At 38.8% G+C, this 19,344-nt stretch overlaps 2 protein-coding genes across 3 annotated transcripts; one reads left to right on the top strand and one right to left on the bottom strand.

Annotated features, from left to right (window-relative positions):
* Window positions 1-585: 585 nt before the first annotated feature.
* Window positions 586-14,950, bottom strand: rfx1a (regulatory factor X, 1a (influences HLA class II expression)). Its single transcript, XM_056753072.1, is given in 20 exon segments — window positions 586-2,595; window positions 2,947-2,992; window positions 3,449-3,602; window positions 4,571-4,779; window positions 5,260-5,409; window positions 5,691-5,788; window positions 5,870-6,021; window positions 6,141-6,247; window positions 6,371-6,489; window positions 6,687-6,817; window positions 6,912-7,031; window positions 7,565-7,764; window positions 9,611-9,844; window positions 9,846-10,053; window positions 10,133-10,230; window positions 10,356-10,682; window positions 11,561-11,656; window positions 12,272-12,381; window positions 12,495-12,829; window positions 14,782-14,950. Coding segments are annotated over 19 exon segments (3,051 nt in total). The 5' UTR covers window positions 12,826-12,829; window positions 14,782-14,950; the 3' UTR covers window positions 586-2,434.
* Window positions 14,951-15,148: 198 nt separating this feature from the next.
* Window positions 15,149-17,653, top strand: rln3a (relaxin 3a). Of its 2 annotated transcripts, none has more exons than XM_056753074.1 (3): window positions 15,149-15,323; window positions 16,571-16,819; window positions 17,239-17,653. In XM_056753074.1, exons 2-3 carry the CDS (start codon window positions 16,657-16,659, stop codon window positions 17,526-17,528), a joined length of 453 nt encoding a protein of 150 aa, XP_056609052.1. In that variant the 5' UTR covers window positions 15,149-15,323; window positions 16,571-16,656; the 3' UTR covers window positions 17,529-17,653. The 2 variants fall into 2 exon arrangements, with proteins under 2 accessions (XP_056609052.1, XP_056609051.1); XM_056753073.1 differs by having other exon boundaries at window positions 16,476-16,819.
* Window positions 17,654-19,344: the final 1,691 nt, after the last annotated feature.

Genomic DNA, 19,344 nt, shown 5'->3' with positions numbered 1-19,344 from the left:
CATTACTGCATGAGTCATGCACCTATTTGCTAGACTGCAAATTTTTCAAAACATGCCCTTCTTGTTCTCAACATGAATTATGAAAAGTAGCAAACTGGAATCAAACCCCAAAGCTTAACACTGATTTATCTCATTTCACTAAATATTATATTGAAACTGAGCACAATTCTACAAAAATGTTTCCTCTTTGTAAACGAGTTCTTTGAATAATATGTCCTTATATTAGTCACACAAACAAACATTTTTCTATTAGCAATGTTTAAATAGAATATACTTTTATGCTTCTCCATCCCATCTTTTATTTATGACGTTGTTCTGTTTGTGAGATACATTCAGAGCTGCTGTTTCAGTTCCCTGCAGAGATGTTTTCTCAGAAATCATTGTATATAACGTGACTGTCTGACAGGAATGCACCTTTGCATGCAACAGCTCAAATGCTTTCTCATGACCACACGAGATGAGGCTTTGTCACATTTCTGAAAAGGATGTTGCACGGCCAAGTTCAGTTGTTGTCTGTTCACTTGTTATGACGGTGTGAATTATCTGAAGGATAAAACTGAAAAACCAACTCAATATTTGAAACCATTCACAATTATAGAAATCATTCATTTATTCATATTTTAAATTAAAAACATCTGGATTTCATTTGATAACTTCAAAGGCACAACCATTCCCATGGTTACTCAAACACGGCCACACATTTTTTTCTTCTTGAGCAAGAATCTGAATAGACTGTGAAAAGGGGAAATTCATTTTGTTATGAAAGTGGATGTCATAAAGAGAGAGGATCTAAGGATTTTGTGATATGCCTTCTTGTGGTTCTTTCAAGAGAATCGAAGGAAAAAGAACATGCTGGTCTGAGATCAGTCAACACCTTGTGCACTACGTCACAGATTACTATTTCGTCAAATATACAGTAGCATTAATCCTAGTTTACATCTATATAGAATGAGATGGAATACAAGTACTTTAAACAGGGTAGAACAAGGCCAGTGGTCATATACAACACACAAAGGTTGATAAAAGTATGTTTCATTTAACTATATAGGACATAAATTTGGTTATTTGCTCATTCTAATGTCATTTCAAACTCGTATGCTGTTTATTTTGTCTTTGGAGCACAAAAATGGTTCAAGAATTGTCCTATTAAAGCAGAAATGCATAAAAGATTGGAACAACATTAAGGGCGAGCAAATCATTTTTTCCAGAAATCCTCTTTTAATTTTTCTACTTACGGGACACCATAGGGGCAGTGCTCATGTTAAGTGTGTTTGAAGGGGTTCTAGTAAATATCTTATCCCCAAAATCCCAAATACACAGCAAACCATCACATATTCACTAAACAGTGTGAGACAACACTGTACACACAGATTGTCACTTTGTGACCATAAAACATAAGGCTGGAAACATTTAATGTCTTGTATGTTTAGAACGACATATGGCAAAAGGAAAAAGTGCAACAAATAAAATAGGACAGGAAAGCGTCACACAACCACATAACATAAATCTCAAAAAATGAAATGAGAAGAAATTCATTTCTTCTTTCTCGCTTTTTCATAAATGCCAAAAACCACGGTAGTGCTAAATGACAAACTGTTTTCAGAGGTATGCATAGACTAGCCCTAAAAAAAAGCACGTGCCCAGAGGCTTGTGGGAGTTTTACCAAAAAGCTGGGCTATAATATGCTATAAACAGCAAATGACATGGCAGTCGCCAAAGGCATTCGGAACTGAAAAAAGGCTGTATGTCTTTCAAAATACCTATGACAACACAACTATCAACATTTGTTGAGAATCAGTCATTCACACGTGCAACTTCACACACAGTCACGAAACCACACACTTTTCATCCTAGCCAATTAAAACGATAGGGATCACTCACCACCACACGAACAGCACACTGAAAGGCAGAAAGGATACATCAACACACAAACAGACACTAATAGGTGGTTCTTTTTCTCACTACACAGATGCAGTCCCATTTTTATAGGCTGTTAAAGATTGAATGACAACTTTGAATTTAGAAGCCAACCAGGGCTCGGCCCATCACGAACAAACGGTAGTCTGCAGCAGTTTTTGTTTGTATTCAGACAAAATGAAGTTTAGATTCGAAAACTCTTTTTTTTGTGACTGATAATCACCCACACTTGTTACGGGAGATCCTTAATGTTTCACAACCCTGTTTCTCGATATGAAACTTTGGGAGGTGACTGTGTTCATGTTATGAGTCACGTATGCGTTACAGTGCGTAGTGTTTATATTCGAGACAATCACAGGCAGGAAAATGTTCAGGGATGTGTAAATGTGTAGGCTGCAGCACTTTACAGATGTGTGTGTGTTGGTTTAGGTGCACAAATGATGTGTGTGTGTGTGCACATTGTATGCACATTGTATTTCTCTATCCGCGTTTATATGCATGTGTGTATTGTAAGTTTTCAGTTGTCCATGCTGCCTGTGCTGAACAGGATCCTCTGGTCGGTTCGAGCCAGTTTGGCAGGCGGTTCCAGAGATTCGTCGCCGATGGTGCCGCCATCCGACTGCAAAGACAACTCCTGGCACTCGTCCTCGCTCTCTTCCTCCTCCTCCTCTTCGTCATCTGAAACACAACAAGAAACAAATGATGCTGGACGAGTACCAAGTGTAATACTTTGGAATCGGTTTTAAATCCTTATAGTGATAGTTCACCCAAAAATGAATGTCAAAAATTCTGTCATCATTTGCTCACCATCTTGTCATTTCAAACCTGTATGACATTCTTTAAAAATGTTTTAAAGAATGTTGGTAACCAAACAATGGCGGTGCCCATTGACTTTCATTGGCCTTGTGTTCATACATAAGAAGTCAATGGGTTGTAATTTTTGGGTGAATTATCCCTTTAATCCCACAGCATACGCCACCAACAGCGCTAAATTAATAAAAAAAGAGGAAGAATAGTTTAGGAACTAACCTTTATCAGGATCCAGTGGGTTTAAACTTCGGCCAAGACTTGCAAACTTAAACGAGAGCAAAATAGAGAATTGCCACATTTAGATAACTTGCATTCTTGCAACAGTTCCTCTGTTATATCCTGTTTGAAAATAGTGACGCACATTTGTTTTGACTCAAAAGAGATTATGCAAGTACAGAACTGTTTAAAATCAGTAGCCTGTAGTGTTCATACATGCACAGTAATTAAAAAATAAACAAAAACTCGGTGATCACCCTTATCTTTTAAAACAGCACCAATTTACATCTCTTGCACATAGTTATTGGTAGGAAGTTTAGCTAAGCTAAATTTAGGCTGCCTGAATGGCTTCTGTCCTTATACATTACCACCTCAAATATGTTCTTATACAATTTTCGCTGCAGGATTTCTTGTGTTTTTTCATCCCAAATATAATTCTCTATAGCTCAAGAAACTGAAATGAAATGTCTAAAAATGTCAACGTTTTTTTTTTTTTTTTTTGTACCTCTCCCATGACAGCAATAGGTGTTTCTCCTTTGGCTTGAGCAACTCTGTGCTCTATCAGATAATACATGTATTCATCATAGAGCAGACGGATAAGATGAAATGAGCCGAAGCTGGCTGCGCTGCGGAGGGTCAGATCTCTGATCACCATAGAGCTGAAGACACAGAAAGAGTGAGAAAGACAAGAGTTATTAAACTAGTGCTAGTGGCTCTGTTCGAAAACCTAGTGTGTTGGGTATCGAGGCAACCCTTAAAGGACCAGTTCACCCCCAAAATAAAAATGATGTAAGTATCTATTCACTCTCATGTCATTCGAAACCGGTATAAGACTTTTTTCTGTTGAACACAAATAAAGATATTTTGAGAAATGTATTGGGCTCGATTCACATTTTGCGCCTAAAACCGAGCTGCACCGCGTTCTCCTTTTTTTCCAAAGCACCTGGACTTTGCGTTCTCCTGGCGTCTATCGTCGCTAAGCAACCATGGGCCCCAATAGCCGTTGAGACGAGGAGGTATAAACTAAGGATATATGGATTATATGCACTGAAAATGCATTGCAATAACTCTGCTACTAGATTTAGTTATGCTATGATCATCTGTGTCTCCATTTTCATTGAGCTTTTCTATATTGGCTGGTTGGTTCTTGTCACCTGACCAACGTTGCGCTTTCGCCTTTCTGAAAAGTTGACGCTCCTAAAAACAAAACGCGTCGCACCGCCCCCTATTTCCGCGCGTCTACATTTAAAATAACGAATATGCGCGCGTTAAAGACGCGAAATGTGAATCGGACCTTACTGGTTATGTGTTTATATAATAGAAGTCAATGAGGTCTGTGTTGTTTAGTTTGTTTAGAACATTTTTCAAAATATCATTCTTTGTATTCTGTACAAGAAAGTAAGTCACACAGTTTTTAAATGGGATAAGGGTAAGTCAATTTAGGTTTAGCTAAAATTAAAGTCAAGAAATCGGATAAAAGTATACATCCCCGGGGCTATCCCAGAAATAATAAAAGAACCCCCCCCCAAAAAAAAGTTGATTGCAAATATAGGTTGAGTTAATTAAGTACATTTTTATTACATGTAGCGATTTCAGTACAGAAATGGACCGGTGATGTGACACTCACCTGTAAAAGCTCCATTTGAGCAGAAAGAGTTTAGCTGCTTTAGGGAAGGCCGTGCTCGACTGATATGGCTTTAAAACCTGTGAGACCACGCCATCCAGCCAGGCCGCCCACTGTTCAAGAGAGTTCTGCTGCTGGAGGGTCAGTTTAAAGTCCTGCTCCAATCGCTGGACGACCCGGTCCTCACATCGGCATACCCAAGAGGCCTGTTCCTACAGAGAAAGAAAATCAAAACCTTAGCACAATGCTATTCTTTGTCATTGCTATGTGCTTGAAAGAATAAACTTAAAACTTTTCAACCAGACATCAATAGTGCCGTTCTGAACCATAGATAGTTGTGCAGCATACGGTTTTAAGCTTGAAACTAATTACTAAAGTGGAGGAAGATACCTTACCCATAGTCATGACAAGGGGACTGTCCCTGTAATACATATAGTATAACTTAAATTAAATCTGCTATAAAATCATCTGTTAAATGACTAGCTGCTTTTAAATCACTTTCAGTAAAACCAATCATGTTATGCCAAACTGACTTGAGTTTCCTTTCACTGACAGCTACACTGACCGCAAACACCCACCCACACACACTTGGCTAACTTCCTCTCAGACAGGCGGCAGAAGAAAACTCGAGTTGAGCTCATGTGTGAAAACATTCATCTTCACATCTCATTGATTTGTCTGGTCGCACACACCTGCACGTTAGCGAAGTCGACTCGGTTGAGGTCGCTGAGCATCTGGCTGATTTGTGCCGTGTTTTGCAGTACGGCCCGTGCTGCCTGGGCCAGGTGATTGAGAGAGGTGTACCTGCGCAGGGTCTGCGCAAACGCGCTCGCAGACGTCACCTGAACAAAACGACGGGCCGGTTAACAGTAAAAGGTGAAAAAAGAGAATTGTGGGTATTCACCATGTACACAGACAAACATTTCTATGAAAAACGACCTTAGCAGTTCTGTTGGAGTAGGGATAGGGGACAGTCACTCAAAAATGAAAATTCTGTCATGTCACGTTCAGTCACCATTTACTTGCATTGGCTTCTACCCACAGGAACAATGAATAGTGAGGATGGAAAGTAATACAGATCACTAACACTCAAGCAGATATGAATGACCTAAATGTCACTGACCTTGACGCGAACCATCTCCTCAGGAATGTTCATCATGGCATTAGTCAGCCAACTCTCAAGGCTCTTGGCGAAGTTTCGGATGGCTTGCGTTAAGGCACCTGTTGGCCCACACAATGGAAACGATGAGGTGAAAACTGGTGAATCAATGTATCAACATGCGACAACGTTGAGGAACTCACTGGGAATGGGTCTCAGAACGTCAGGGATGAGCATCTCCACCAGGCCCTGGTACAGCGTGTTGTCACAGTCGCGGCTCCAGCGCAACACTGGGTCATATTTACAGAGCAGAACGAGACATGACTTGGGCAGTCGCTTCTCCGATTCATCGTGCCTGTGAAAGATTGAAGACCTTTCTCAACTTCATCTTCTCAATCTTTATCTCTTCCCTTTTCAGTCATGTCTGCCACAATAAGAGGAAATGATGAATCAGTAGTTAAGAAACAAACATACACAGCTAACGCTGCGTCTCCTGCCTGATTTTCGCTGAACCTCCAAAATGTTTTCCACAGCGTCTCCACTAGAGGAAACTGCAGGTTGACCATCACATCCAGAATGGCCTGAATGTTTGGAACATGACACACATATGTTAACAAAAGTCTACATTTAATGCATTGACAAACACAAATATTAAGATAATAAAGATAATATTAAAGAGCACCACTCAGAGAAAGAGTTTTGACCTCGCAGTGTTCTCTGTAGAGCAGCTGAAAGCCCTTGAGATGTTCAAGCTCAATCCCCTCTGGTAATGGTTTACCCTGGAGGTCGACGTCAGGGAACTCTGGGAGAGCTCGAGATGCATCTGAGGATATAGAAACCATATGATAGAATAAACACTGTATTTTACTTCAAACTTTGTTTCGTAGTTTTGAGGTTCAACAAGGAAGACTCACTTATGCATTCAATTCATTTTTTATTAATGATTCAATTCAATTTTCAAAAACAGAAGTGAATGTATCTCTAAATGTTGCTTTATTGCGTGTTGATATTGTAACTCACCTAGAAACTGTTGGTACTGCTGCACCTGAGTGCTGATGTCAGACAGACCGGAACTCTGCTGTTGTTGCTGCTGCCCGGATCCGGAAGACATCCCGTTTGTGATTCCCTCCACCTTCTGGACCGGCTTCAACCTGCAGTTATGCAGAACGAGAGGAAAAAATCAGTCGGACTGAATAAAGCACTGGTGCACTAAAGGGAGATACGTGAGAAAACAGGTGCGTCCACCTCTGTTTCTGAGAGAAGGGCTGCTGTCTCATGGCCAGGTGTTGCTGGTCTTCCATCAGTCGGATCAGGGACGAGCTCGCTTTGATCCGCAGACCATAGTAGTGATATTTAGAATTCCCTCTGCAAACAAACAAACACACCAAAGCTTCAGTCCACCTGGGTGACCTGGATAAGACGGTCATGAAACATGTGTAAGTGCATGTGACTCAGAAACGCAAAAATGGTACACGACAGCTCGACTTCTAACGTTGCGATAAGAGACTAATAAATCTAAGACTTCTATAAGACCAAATTATTTCTGTTGAAATCAAATAAAATATTAGTGTAAATTTTGTTTGAAAAACTTAAACTAAATGATAATTAGAAAAGTTACCTCAGAAATAAACAAAAATAAGTCACTCTGAGGCATCAAAAATATGAATTGAAAAAAAAGAAAAACTAAACTAAAATAAATATAAATATAAATGAAACTATAGCAATATGAAAAAAATATAAAATAACCACAACAAAATTGCAAAAAAGTAACTAAAATTACCATAATATCTCAAAATAAAACGTAATAAAAAAAATAACACTTAAATGCCTATTTGATTAACTAAAATCAGACACTACGTTCAGTTGATACTGTCGCTTGACGTCACGGTTTCTCTCACCGTGTGCCCAGGCGCCTGGTCCTCAGCCCCATAAACACCGAGCGTATGAGTTTCCCGAAGGAAGCCGCGTTGACAGGTTCCAGCTTTTGCTCCTGGCAGTGTAACAGGTAGTGGCAGTAGAGTGTGGATCGGGGCAAACTCACCCCTTCTGCTGTCTCATAGTTATCCAGTAACCACTGCACCTGAGGGCCAGAGGACAGCTGCCGGGATGAGAAACACACACAGCCACACACACACTCAGACAGAGAGCCCAGGCTAAAGATGCCCCAAGTGACACACAAACGTAGAGATGCAATTACATGTGTGTACTTTCCCATGCAAACGCTGGGCATGCATGTGCGTTTTAGTTATCCATTCACGAAAACTGTTGTGTGTCAAGTCAACATGAAACAGAATTTGCAATCTCTTTTACGTTCCCCCCCAGGGCAGGATTTGATATATACAGTATATATACAAAGCGTAAATTTCATTTTCATGTTTACTTTACCTCACAAAGTTCTCGAATTTGCACCAAATGTCATTATTTCACCATTTCTATACATAAGAATAAGGTTATTCTGACAGCTTAATGAAACATGTGCCTCTTGACAAATGTTTCAGCGTGCCGTGGCATACAATGAGAATGCGATGGAACGGTAAATCAATGAAATGCCTCGTTCTTTGACTAGAGTTACATTATGGAGTATGCAGTAAAAATTGACGGACATTTCTGTGTATAAAAAGAATTTGCAAGGCCACCTATCTCTAATGAATATCATGAAAATGGTTATGATTGAATTTGTATGTTTTCCGCAATGAACGTGACAGCACAGTTAAAGACAACAACAGTTTTTATATCTTTTTACAATGCTAGGGTGTTGCCATTATGGGTATAACATGATATTAAGGTATAATATATAAAAAAATGATACACAAAATATGAAAAATATGTGTTGTAAAGATTAATTTACTAATTAACATTGAAAATGTTAATATGCTTGTATTTGTTCAAAAAAAATGCAACTTAAAAAACAGGCCACAGGTATGTGTTTAATGTAATTAAACAAAACACTATTTTTCTTAAATGTTTTCATTTTATTAGGAGAAATTAATAGCTTTAAGAATTTATTTTTTAATTTGTTTCTTTGAGTATTCAGTTTTTTTGACAGACTTAATAATATATTCTATTTTTACAGCAAAAATGTTATTCAATTTTATTTTTATTTAAGCTTATTTCTTATGGTCTCTCCTTTAAAATAAATTTCTAAGTTTCTACCAAGTTAAAAAAATTTGATGGCTTAGAATATTTTATCATTCAATCTATATTAAGGTCCCCGTGAACCGGAAGTTGCGATCGTTTTTACTTTGTAATCTGACACATTTCTGAGTGAAAAGGAATTGCAAATGAGAAAATTAGTGGGCGTGGCTTGCTTTTTTCACTGCGAATTGATTGAATGTGTAAAAACAGCCCTTGCATTGATTTTGAAATGAAACTGGCAGCAGACTGACAGCTGAAGGGGAGGAGTTAACGGATGTGCCGGCCAACCCATCTAATTTAAGTCATTTCAGATAGAGAGTTCTTTCTTGGCGGAAGTGCATTTTCAGATTTTAACTGAAGATTATTAGGGTACATGAATTCTAAAAGGAAAATGACCCACATTGATAAGCTATTTGCTAGAAACACTTCAATATTTCATGAAAAAATAAGAATTGTCATTTTTTATTTCACTGGGACTTTAAGCTACGACTCGTGACTATAAATCAAATGCTGTGAGATGATTTATTCAGCCAGATAATCGTGACGCTGCACGAGTGTCGTTGTAAATACCATGCTACAAAAGTCAATCTGATAACTCCACAGTTCACAAAATAAAAAACAGAAATTTATAAGAATTGATGTCAGACCCTGTGACCGCGTCAGGCTGCTCTTTCACTGTGCTCTCTGACATGTGAAACGGAGCAATGATGTCATGCGTCGAAACACTCCGGGTAGCGTGGAGAGGGGGGTTGGTGTGCGTGTGATTGACGATGGGTGACGATTAAGCCCCGCCCCTGCTGTCGTCGTACCTTTTTGTCTGCCGACGGCACGCTATTCTCCTCGCCTTCGTTTATACTCACGGTGGTCGGAGAGGCGCGGGTGGGGTGCGTGTAACCGTTTCCGCTGCTGCCGCTCCCTCCGCCGGCGAGCATGTAGCCTCCCTGAATCACATAACTCGGCCCACTGCCGTTAGCTTCGCTCCCGGAGTCTCCTGAGCCGTTGGACGCCGGCCCAGAAGTCGCCACTACGGCCGTCACCCCCCCCTCCTGCGGTGGCCGTGGGATTGGCCACGATCTGGCCTGCCTCCGTCACGAACATGGACAATCCCGGGGATCCTGTGGTTACGGAGACGGTGAGAGGGGTGCCGGGCGACGTGGCCTCAGAGGCTGAGGCGGGAGTGGTCTCGTAGTACTGTCCGGCAGTGGTCTGAGTGTACAGAGGGGTCTCCGTGTAAGGAAAACTGCTGGAGCGACTGTGAGAATAAGAAAACAATGTTGACCCTCAATTTCTTTTTCCCAGTTTGAATTTATTCTACTTTTTTCTATTCTCACATTGTGCTGGTTGTGTAGTTGTTGTCTCCTCCTTCCACATACTGCACCTGGTTAGTATACACGTGTTGAACTGGCACCTGCTGTAGTTGCTGCTGTACCTGTAATGCACATAGAATTTACAATTACACATGTTTTAAGTCACATTCAGGGTTGTAAATGATCTAACATCACATCAATACAAATCTAAATTGTAAACTGGGTTCAGTTCTTAGACAAAACCTACACTATGGGCAGTTGACATCTCATAGAGGAAGGACTGTGCTTCTGCCACAGGTATAGCAGTGTAGGTAAAGCCATCTGTTTCCCAGCCCAGTGACATGACGGGCAGGGGAAATCTCACGGGTGAACAGACGAACGGTAGGGACGGGGGAAAACATGATGGTGAGGATGCGTAATCCAGCAATCCTCTGTTAACTGAGCCGTAAACTAAACTGCGTGTCTCTAGCAGTGCTTCTGCTGCCCTATGCTCCAACCACTCCTCTATCTGTCTCTGTTGCTTTAATTCTCTCTCTCTCCCTGCATCACCTCCTGTCTGTCTGAGAAAAGGGTTCTGCGAGTAACCATCAGGGGGTTAGATGTCAGTCTGCTTTAAGAATAGAGTTCACGTTTCAGAATTTAGAAAGGAACAGTTCACCCAAAAAAATGAAAAATCTGTCATTTTGTTTGCAAAGATAGATTTGGGTCATAATTTCCTGACACTTTCCTCCTCTACTGGAACTTTCAAATGTCATAATACAAAAGAAAAATACATATCAAACACATAAAAAAATGTAATGCTACTGATGAGATTTTTAGTTGCTTATTCTTTATTGTTTTTTCTCTGTCAAAGCCATGGTATTGAGAACAAGGTTATTAATGTTTACTAAAACTTTAAAAACATTTGCGTTTATTGAAATCAAATAAAATATTGGCCTGAAAATTATTGAAAATTACTAAACGCTAAATGTAAATGTTGCCTCATAAATTAACTGAAATAAGTTTAAGGCACTAAAATAATAAAAAACTCAATTAAACCTAAAATTCATGATTCTTATATTGCAACATAAAAAGATATGCAACTACATTAAAAAATGACAAAAGCATATAACAAAATTGCCAAAAAATTAACATAATTTGTTAAAAATATTAATAAAACAAAAAAAAATAACTGTTTCAGAAGACTAGCGATAGAATAAAGCTAACATGTTATATGGACTACTTTTTGTTGTTTTGTTCTCTTTCGACTTTGACAGCCCCATTCGTTACAGTATGCTTTTAATAGATCTCATGTTAACAAGTTTTTTTTTGGGTCAATTATTCCTTCCGTGCATTACTATCACATAATTATAAACACAACACAATTAAAAATATAAAAGCATAAGCATCAGTGTGAGTGTGTGCGGGTGTTTAGTCTCATTATGACATATTGAAATGTTGGAGACAGCTCACCTCCTGTGTCAGGTGCACGGATTGTAGGCTGGTGACATTCAGCTGCGTGCCCGGCTCGGTTTTTGTTGGCTGGGCTGTGGCCTGAACCACTGACCTCTGTTAATAGATTACAAGGGAAAAAAGTGAAAAAGATTGGCAACTGGTGCAGTTCAAACAACCATCTATGTATGTGTGCTAAACACCACAACAGTTCACAAGCTGGACATACCTTCAAAGAAACGTTACAGAATAAACTCAATCAACAAAAAGCACATTCACAGCACTCAGAATGGAAATCTGGTCTTTTGTATTTGATATCATATTCCAACTCACTATGTTACTCAACCCTAATTATATTGTACTATAAAAAATAACATTATATTGTGTGTTTTGAAATACTTAACCAATGAAAACTATCAAAAATCGCAAAACAGTTTAACTTTTGATTTAAACTTCTTAACTCCAAACCAAATGGCCTTTCGTAAACCGATATCAGGCAGAAGATATCAGGTAACAGAAAATGCTATTCTTGCTCATTGTTTTTCCGGATGGTTTTAATACAAAAAGCAAAACATCCTCTTGATAACGATGGCCTAGAATTTGATGAGATTTTAAAAGTCAGACAGATTATTCCCAAATTGGCCATATATTTAAATGATTATTAAGTTTAAGGTTGAGACCCCTACACTGTGTGTGGGTGGGATTGTTCAGGTGAGTTGAGAGTGTATTTACCTGTTGGGCCGTCTGTACCTGCTGAACCACCTGGGTGGGAACACCAGTCTGTACGACAGCCGATGGAGGACTGGAGTCAGATACAGAGTCACTGGAATGTAGAGATCCCTCTGCAGGTAAAGAGAATATGAGAGACAACTGTTGAACATTATAGAATAAAAGGGAAATACTAAATATTCCAAAAACTGTACATTTCTGTACGGTCATTGGTGTTTTCCCTCACCTGTGACCGTGACAACAATGTACTGTGGTGTATTCTGAGCATTGCTTGACTGTGTAGGTGAGCTCTGAATCTCGGCCGTGACATACTGAGTCTGAGTGGGCGGAGCTTGGGTGGGCGGGGTCTGGACTATGGCCTGGCTCTTCTGGGCTTGTGCGGGAGGAGGTGAGGTTTGGCCGGCTGGCGGGGCAGCTGAAGGGACAGTCGTGTGAAGTTCAGCCAGGAACTGTTGCGGGGTCGCAGTCACCGTGGCAGACTGCCCTGATGTTGTCAAAGCACCGGTTTGGGGCTGGGAGGTCTGCTGCAGCTCCCTCACATACACTGGAGTTGCCATTGTACTGCATGAAAAGAGGAAAGATAAATCACAGGTTTACTACACAATCAGACTCGACCTGGAGTCTCTGTGATATTCTGGTCCTTTGGCATGACTCAGGTCCCTCCTTTAACACAAGCCTGTGGGATTTATTAAGACCTATTTTATCATGCACCAGGTTGAAAAGAAAAATAAGATGACACAGTCTACTATTTGGGGTGTCATTCATGTTTACAGCATGTGAACTGTGTGTGATTAGGTGTTTGCCTCATACACTACATGATAGTTTTGCTTGGTTTGCAGTCTGGACAAGAAAACAATAGCTGCCGAAAGTCACTGTTGGCAATGACAGATTGTACCGAAAAATGGTCAGTGTATGATGGAGATAGACTCCAAAGTTTTACTGTAAACTGTAATTCCATCCAGGCATAGGTTATTTTAAAAGTCCATCCATGTGTCAACACCACCATATAAGAAAGTTATTATATATACTATATTTATATAACCTATATAGATGGTTTGATTGGACCCAAGTGCATGGCCCGAAGTTAACTTCCTGTCTGTGTTTGTTTATTGGTCTGGCTCATGGTTAATATTATAATACTATTTATATTTTAATAAATGTATATTCATATTAATTATAAATAATTTATAATATAACAATTGTATTAAATAAACAACAAGGTAATTTACAAGTTATTTATTTTGCTTGGAATTAGAAATAATCTACAGGGACTCTATTCTTTACAGATGTGTACCGGAAGTTAAGTTTGGGCCACAAAAATGCAGTAACATTTGTTTGTGTTGTTGCTTTGAAACCCATCTATACATCACTTTGGATCAAAAAATGTAAAAAATATAAAGTCTACAACCATTGTTGACCCAGCAAGCAATGAACGGAAGGTTAGGACAGAGCGTTTGGTGTCTTATTACCAGAAACCTGATCACTGCTTGCAATTGAATGAGGACACACACCATTATCAAGAACACAATGTAGCTACAAAAAGGTCAAAAGCATATAAAGATAACGCATTTGCATTTCTCTAATAAAAAATACTTTCAGTGATCTATGATTTTTTAATCTATTTTGTCGGTGCCTTTAGAATAATAGGAAAAACACTGTCATATCATTCAGTTCAAACGCACAGCAATAAAAAAATCTTTAAAAAAGGTCAATAATATGGTGGTAAAATAGCAAAAATACAACAATACACAACAAAACTGTATGTGCAAACGTAACAGTTACAAACACAAAAAGTAACATTTAATTTCGATTCATGGTTTCACTATAGTAAATTAACCATGGTATATTTAGTTCAATTCGGTCTACCAAGGCAACATGGTTCCCACAATTTTACTATAATAAAACCATGGTTAATTTTCCTATGGAAGTATCTGCGCCATTACATTTCCTGGTGCTGCTATTTGCATTGTTACAATGTAGGCTGTCGTATCTTTTACGAAGCGCTGGATCCAGCGGGAGACATTTCGATACATTATAACATATCTAATAACCATCCATTGGCAATCAACGCTCAATAAGGTTGTCAAGACCAAAGGGCATCTGTTACAACCAGGTTTATCCAGCAATAACCGCGGGTTTGTCAACGTGGTCGTCGGTGTAACTATGCCAACGGCGTTTATTTTCAACACCTGGCTCCATAGCAACGCTAGCCGAATGAAAGGGAGGCTTTCCAGCCAGCAATGTGTACGGAGACTCGCGTATTATTGGAAACAACACCCGCCATTTTGTACAACCTATCTACAATATCGCCATAACAACGAGCAGCTGTCTGTGAGGCCGGTGGTAACGAGTATCGTTCGCGAGACGTCGCCGACTCGATCGCTTAGCAATCCCGGACACTATTAACCGATATCGGACGTAGATACTGTATACGCAAAAAATATCATCATCCCGCACCTGTTTCTGTTTTCGACACACTGTGACTTGGTATGAAATATAAAATACGAAATCACCTCTTATGCCGAGTGACTTTTCCAGCGGTACTTTTGATTTAATACGTTTTATTCAATGAATCGGGTTGTTGTTGTTGATTCTCGTTGCTGGGTTCTTGTCACCACGACTACCGTGGCTATGGCGCTTCTTCCTCACCCGGGCAACTGTTGCTACCCACTCGCGGTGGTTCCGCCCCCCTCGCGCCGTCTGATTGGTCCAAATACAATACCTTCACTATTGCGTCTGCTCATTGGTGGGACTGTGGAGCGAATGCGAAATATGGAACATAATTAGTCCGGAATATGTCAATCATGGTCGTGACATCTGCCGTGATGTTTTGTTTGTGTTTATAAGCGTCCACTTACGCAATCGAGTCTTAATGGTTAGAGAGTCGGCCTCGTGACCAGAAGGTTGCCGGGTCGATCCTCAGGGCCGGCGGGTAACGATTGAGGTGTCCTTGAGCAAGGCACCTCAGCCCTACTTGCTCCCCGGGCGCTGCAGTGAAAGCTGCCCACTGCTCTGGGTGTACGTGTGTTCACCACTTGCTGTGCGTATATAGAAGGTATATTTCGGATATGGGTCACCATTTCTGACAAATAGGTCACTTTTCACATTTATATATACATACTGTATATACCCACAAAGTTTTAGAGTTTTATTGTTCTTTTAAGATATGATTTAGTGTTTTAGAAGGTAATACAATTTACTCTTGAAAAGTATTTTATAATACATAAATCAAATAAATTAAAACAATACATAAAACATACATTTGAGCAGTTCTTTATTATTCTAAATTAATTGATATATAAGATCATATAAACTGATGTTTAAACGTGATGTTTGCATATTAGAAAAAAAAAGAAATTGCAATCCAAGCAATTATTAGCAAGTTCTGATCAACTAAAATGTTAATGTCTCTCAAAATGTCATGCTTTTGTCACTGTTATCGTCACTTTAATTACAAATGCATTGTTCGCTTGTCATTTGCGTATTGGGGACCTTCACCTTTGCAGCTTTAAAGGTGATTGCTGTGTGCAACCGACTGTGTTATCACTCTTTGAAAATGCCATGCTCGCCACATCTTTGTGTGTCTCTTAACATCTACCCCTCACAGTCATTACTTCGTATGAAAAAGGTAGAAGATAAAGCATCAATTATGCAAACAAAAAAGAAGTATACAAGCAGTCGTGTGAATTGAGGACACTCACCTTAGATCCCTCTGTAATATGGCATATTTATTAAAGTTTTACAATTCTTAGAAGTGCTGCTGTATAGCGTAACTAATATTAAAACTACTATAACAAAATGTGATTGAAAAGGACTAGAATATTCCCAAAACTAAATACCCCAATATTGTTCAAACCTTTGTATATATTTGTCTCAGTCCCCATTCACTTTAATTGTCTGGAAGAAAGGACATTCTTCAGGCCTAATAGATGTACAGATGTTAAGTTTATTAATAATTCACACACATTAAGGCTATCCACATATTATACTTGTGAAATTGGTTTGAACTGTTTGTAAAGAACAGTCACTGCTGATTGATATCCTTCACGCATTAACCTCACACGAGCAGTTGTGCAAATATGATTCATCAGTTGAAACAGGAATATATCATTTCGGCACACTGCATGTCCTTACACACGTCATAATAATTCCCTTACCTTCACTGCCCTTTCTTTTGTTTATTATCTCTGACTCATGAACCTGTGAGGTGGGTGGTGGGGGGTTCCAACATGTGCCCCTGTTATCTCTTTATAAGCTGTACCTGGGACCCAGGACGAATCACAGACCTTCTCCATCCGACAGACGTCTGCTTGCAAACCAAAGGAAGATCAGCAGGAAGCAAGCTTCTGAACATCAGCCTCTGCTGTTAGAAAATATCAACTCTCAGCATGATGTGGAAAATCACAGTTCTAACAGTGTGTCTGCTGTTGGCTGGAGTTGGAGCACTGGACAGCCCTTCATATGGAGTGAAATTATGCGGCCGGGAGTTCATCCGTGCTGTAATCTTTACCTGCGGAGGCTCTCGATGGAAACGCTCTTTGACCAACACAGGTTAGAATACTCCACAAATCACGATTTGTAGCATCTTCAAAAACAAGATTTTTAGGTTTTGATGGATATCAAGAACAGACATTTTAACGTTCATTCATCACGAAAAATCTTTTTTTCAAAAGTATTTGTTTTCTAAGTGCTATCTAACATTTTAAACTACATCTAATGCAAGGGATGCTTTTCAACAGTTTCCATGCATGCTTGACAATTTGGCACACAAATTAAAAGACATAACTTTGTCTACAAAATGAATTTCAAGCTTTAATATCAAAATGTTTTAGATATTTGAGAAACATACATTATTCAAATGTCGTGGTACTTTTTGACTGATAGTTTTTACAACAAAGTAGCCTACATCATTATGATCCATTATTTGTTTTGTAATATTTACATTGTTTAACGTCTGTTCTGTTGCACAGATGAAATACTGGACCTATTAAACTCAGATGATAATAACGCCGCAGATAGCTCGCTGCTTCTTCCCGGTTCTTCGTTTTCCCAGCATTCCACTGACTTTAATACTCTGGCGGTGGCGCAAGGTGAACAGGAAGGTGCTGTGTTCAGGAGGCCTGCGCGTTCTGCCATTTCAGAAGAGGTGCTCGAAGCGTTGCGGACCGTTGATAGAAAAGGACGTGATGTAGTGGTGGGACTCTCCAATGCCTGCTGCAAGTGGGGATGCAGCAAAGGAGAAATCAGCTCCCTTTGCTGAAAAAAAACTACCTTGTGGCATGTGTCTATGTCTGTGTGTGTCTGAGTGTGAATTCATGTTTCCACCCTAATCATTCTATATTTTTCTCAATCCCTGTGTGTATGGCATGCAAATGTATTTTTTTATTTCACTGAAAGCACATATCTCTCAGTTATATTGTAACACTAGTTTTGTAATGCAATAGTAGTTGTAATGTCACATGTTTTGTATTTACTGTGTTTGGTTTTAAATTGCATTTTTAATTAATATGATTATTTGCATTTATCTTTAATGAATCTATTTGTGCTAAAATGTGACATAGTGGGTCCAAATGTCTGAGACCCCACTGAAAATCTGAGATGTTTTCTTATAAGTCTGGAAGTAAAAGTTTTGACAAGCCACCAGTCCACAGTGTTTTCCTGTCTATGGCCTATAGCAGTGGTTCCCAAATGGGGGTACTTGAGAGAATCTCAAATTTAGGAATAAATAATTAAAATCAATGAGTCAATAAATTATGATAATAGTATTGTTATATGAAATGAGGACTACATAAATATGCATAAAAAATTAATTCATACATTTAAAACGCATTTCAATTTATAAGAGTTATTTTTTGAGACCCAGACCCGGAATCAGGAGCAGTGTCTGGGTGGGAAATAATGCAAGTTAGTAGAGGTTGCGGTTAAATGTTAAATGCCTAATACTTAAGAGATTTTCATAGTTGCGTAAAGCTACATACAGAAATGTTATAAGCAATAAACCTGCTTGGGGGCATCAGATATAATAACTGTCTGACTCTTATTTCACTGTATTTTAATGCAAAATGTTGCAGTCTGGTCAAGGGGCACTTGGCTAGAAAAAATCATTAAAAGGGGTACTTAAGCAAAAAAGTTTGAGAACGACTGGCCTATAGGAATCACATAAATCACTCTTCAATGTTTTTCTTTTCAACTTATTATTAATATATTTAAATGCTCAGTTTACGACGGCGTTTTAGTGCCACGTTAAAAATAAAAAAAATCCAAGATTTCGAGAATAAAGTCGAAATGTAACGAGAATAAAGTCGAAATGTAACGAGATTAAAGTCGAAATGTAACAAGAATAAAGTCGAAATGTAACGAGAATAAAGTCGAAATGTAACGAGATTAAAGTCGAAATGTAACAAGAATAAAGTCGAAATGTAACAAGAATAAAGTCGAAATGTAACGAGAATAAAGTCGAAATGTAACGAGAATAAAGTCGAAATGTAACGAGAATAAAGTCGAAATGTAACGAGAATAAAGTCGAAATGTTACGAGAATAAAGTCGAAATGTAACAAGAATAAAGTCGAAATGTAACAAGAATAAAGTCGAAATGAGAATAAAGTCGAAATGTAACGAGATTAAAGTCGAAATGTAACAAGAATAAAGTCGAAATGTAACAAGAATAAAGTCGAAATGTAACGAGAATAAAGTCGAAATGTAACAAGAATAAAGTCGAAATGTAACGAGAATAAAGTCGAAATGTTACGAGAATAAAGTCGAAATGTAACGAGAATAAAGTCGAAATGTTACGAGAATAAAGTCGAAATGTTACGAGAATAAAGTCGAAATGTAACAAGAATAAAGTCGAAATGTAACAAGAATAAAGTCGAAATGTAACGAGATTAAAGTCGAAATGTTACGAGAATAAAGTCGAAATGTTACGAGAATAAAGTCGAAATGTTACGAGAATAAAGTCGAAATGTTTCGAGAATAAAGTCGACGTAATACGTATTTTGTTTACGTGAAAGTTGTAGTTTAAGAGTTTAAGTTATGTTAAAGCACGTCATCTGAACCAGTTAGTTCTTGTCTGATT

This window comes from Triplophysa dalaica, chromosome 7 (assembly GCF_015846415.1).
Source record: "Triplophysa dalaica isolate WHDGS20190420 chromosome 7, ASM1584641v1, whole genome shotgun sequence".
Lineage (NCBI taxonomy): Eukaryota > Metazoa > Chordata > Actinopteri > Cypriniformes > Nemacheilidae > Triplophysa > Triplophysa dalaica.
Note: the sequence above shows the minus strand (reverse complement) of the source record. Positions and strands in the feature narration are given on the sequence as shown.

What these genes read in the sequence shown, in the direction of transcription:
- rln3a (XM_056753074.1), top strand. Translation starts at nt 16,657, where the DNA reads ATGATGTGGAAAATCACAGTTCTAACAGTGTGTCTGCTGTTGGCTGGA. An exon ending in ACGCTCTTTGACCAACACAG is followed by an intron (nt 16,820 to 17,238) that starts GTTAGAATACTC and finishes TCTGTTGCACAG; the next exon opens with ATGAAATACTGGACCTATTA.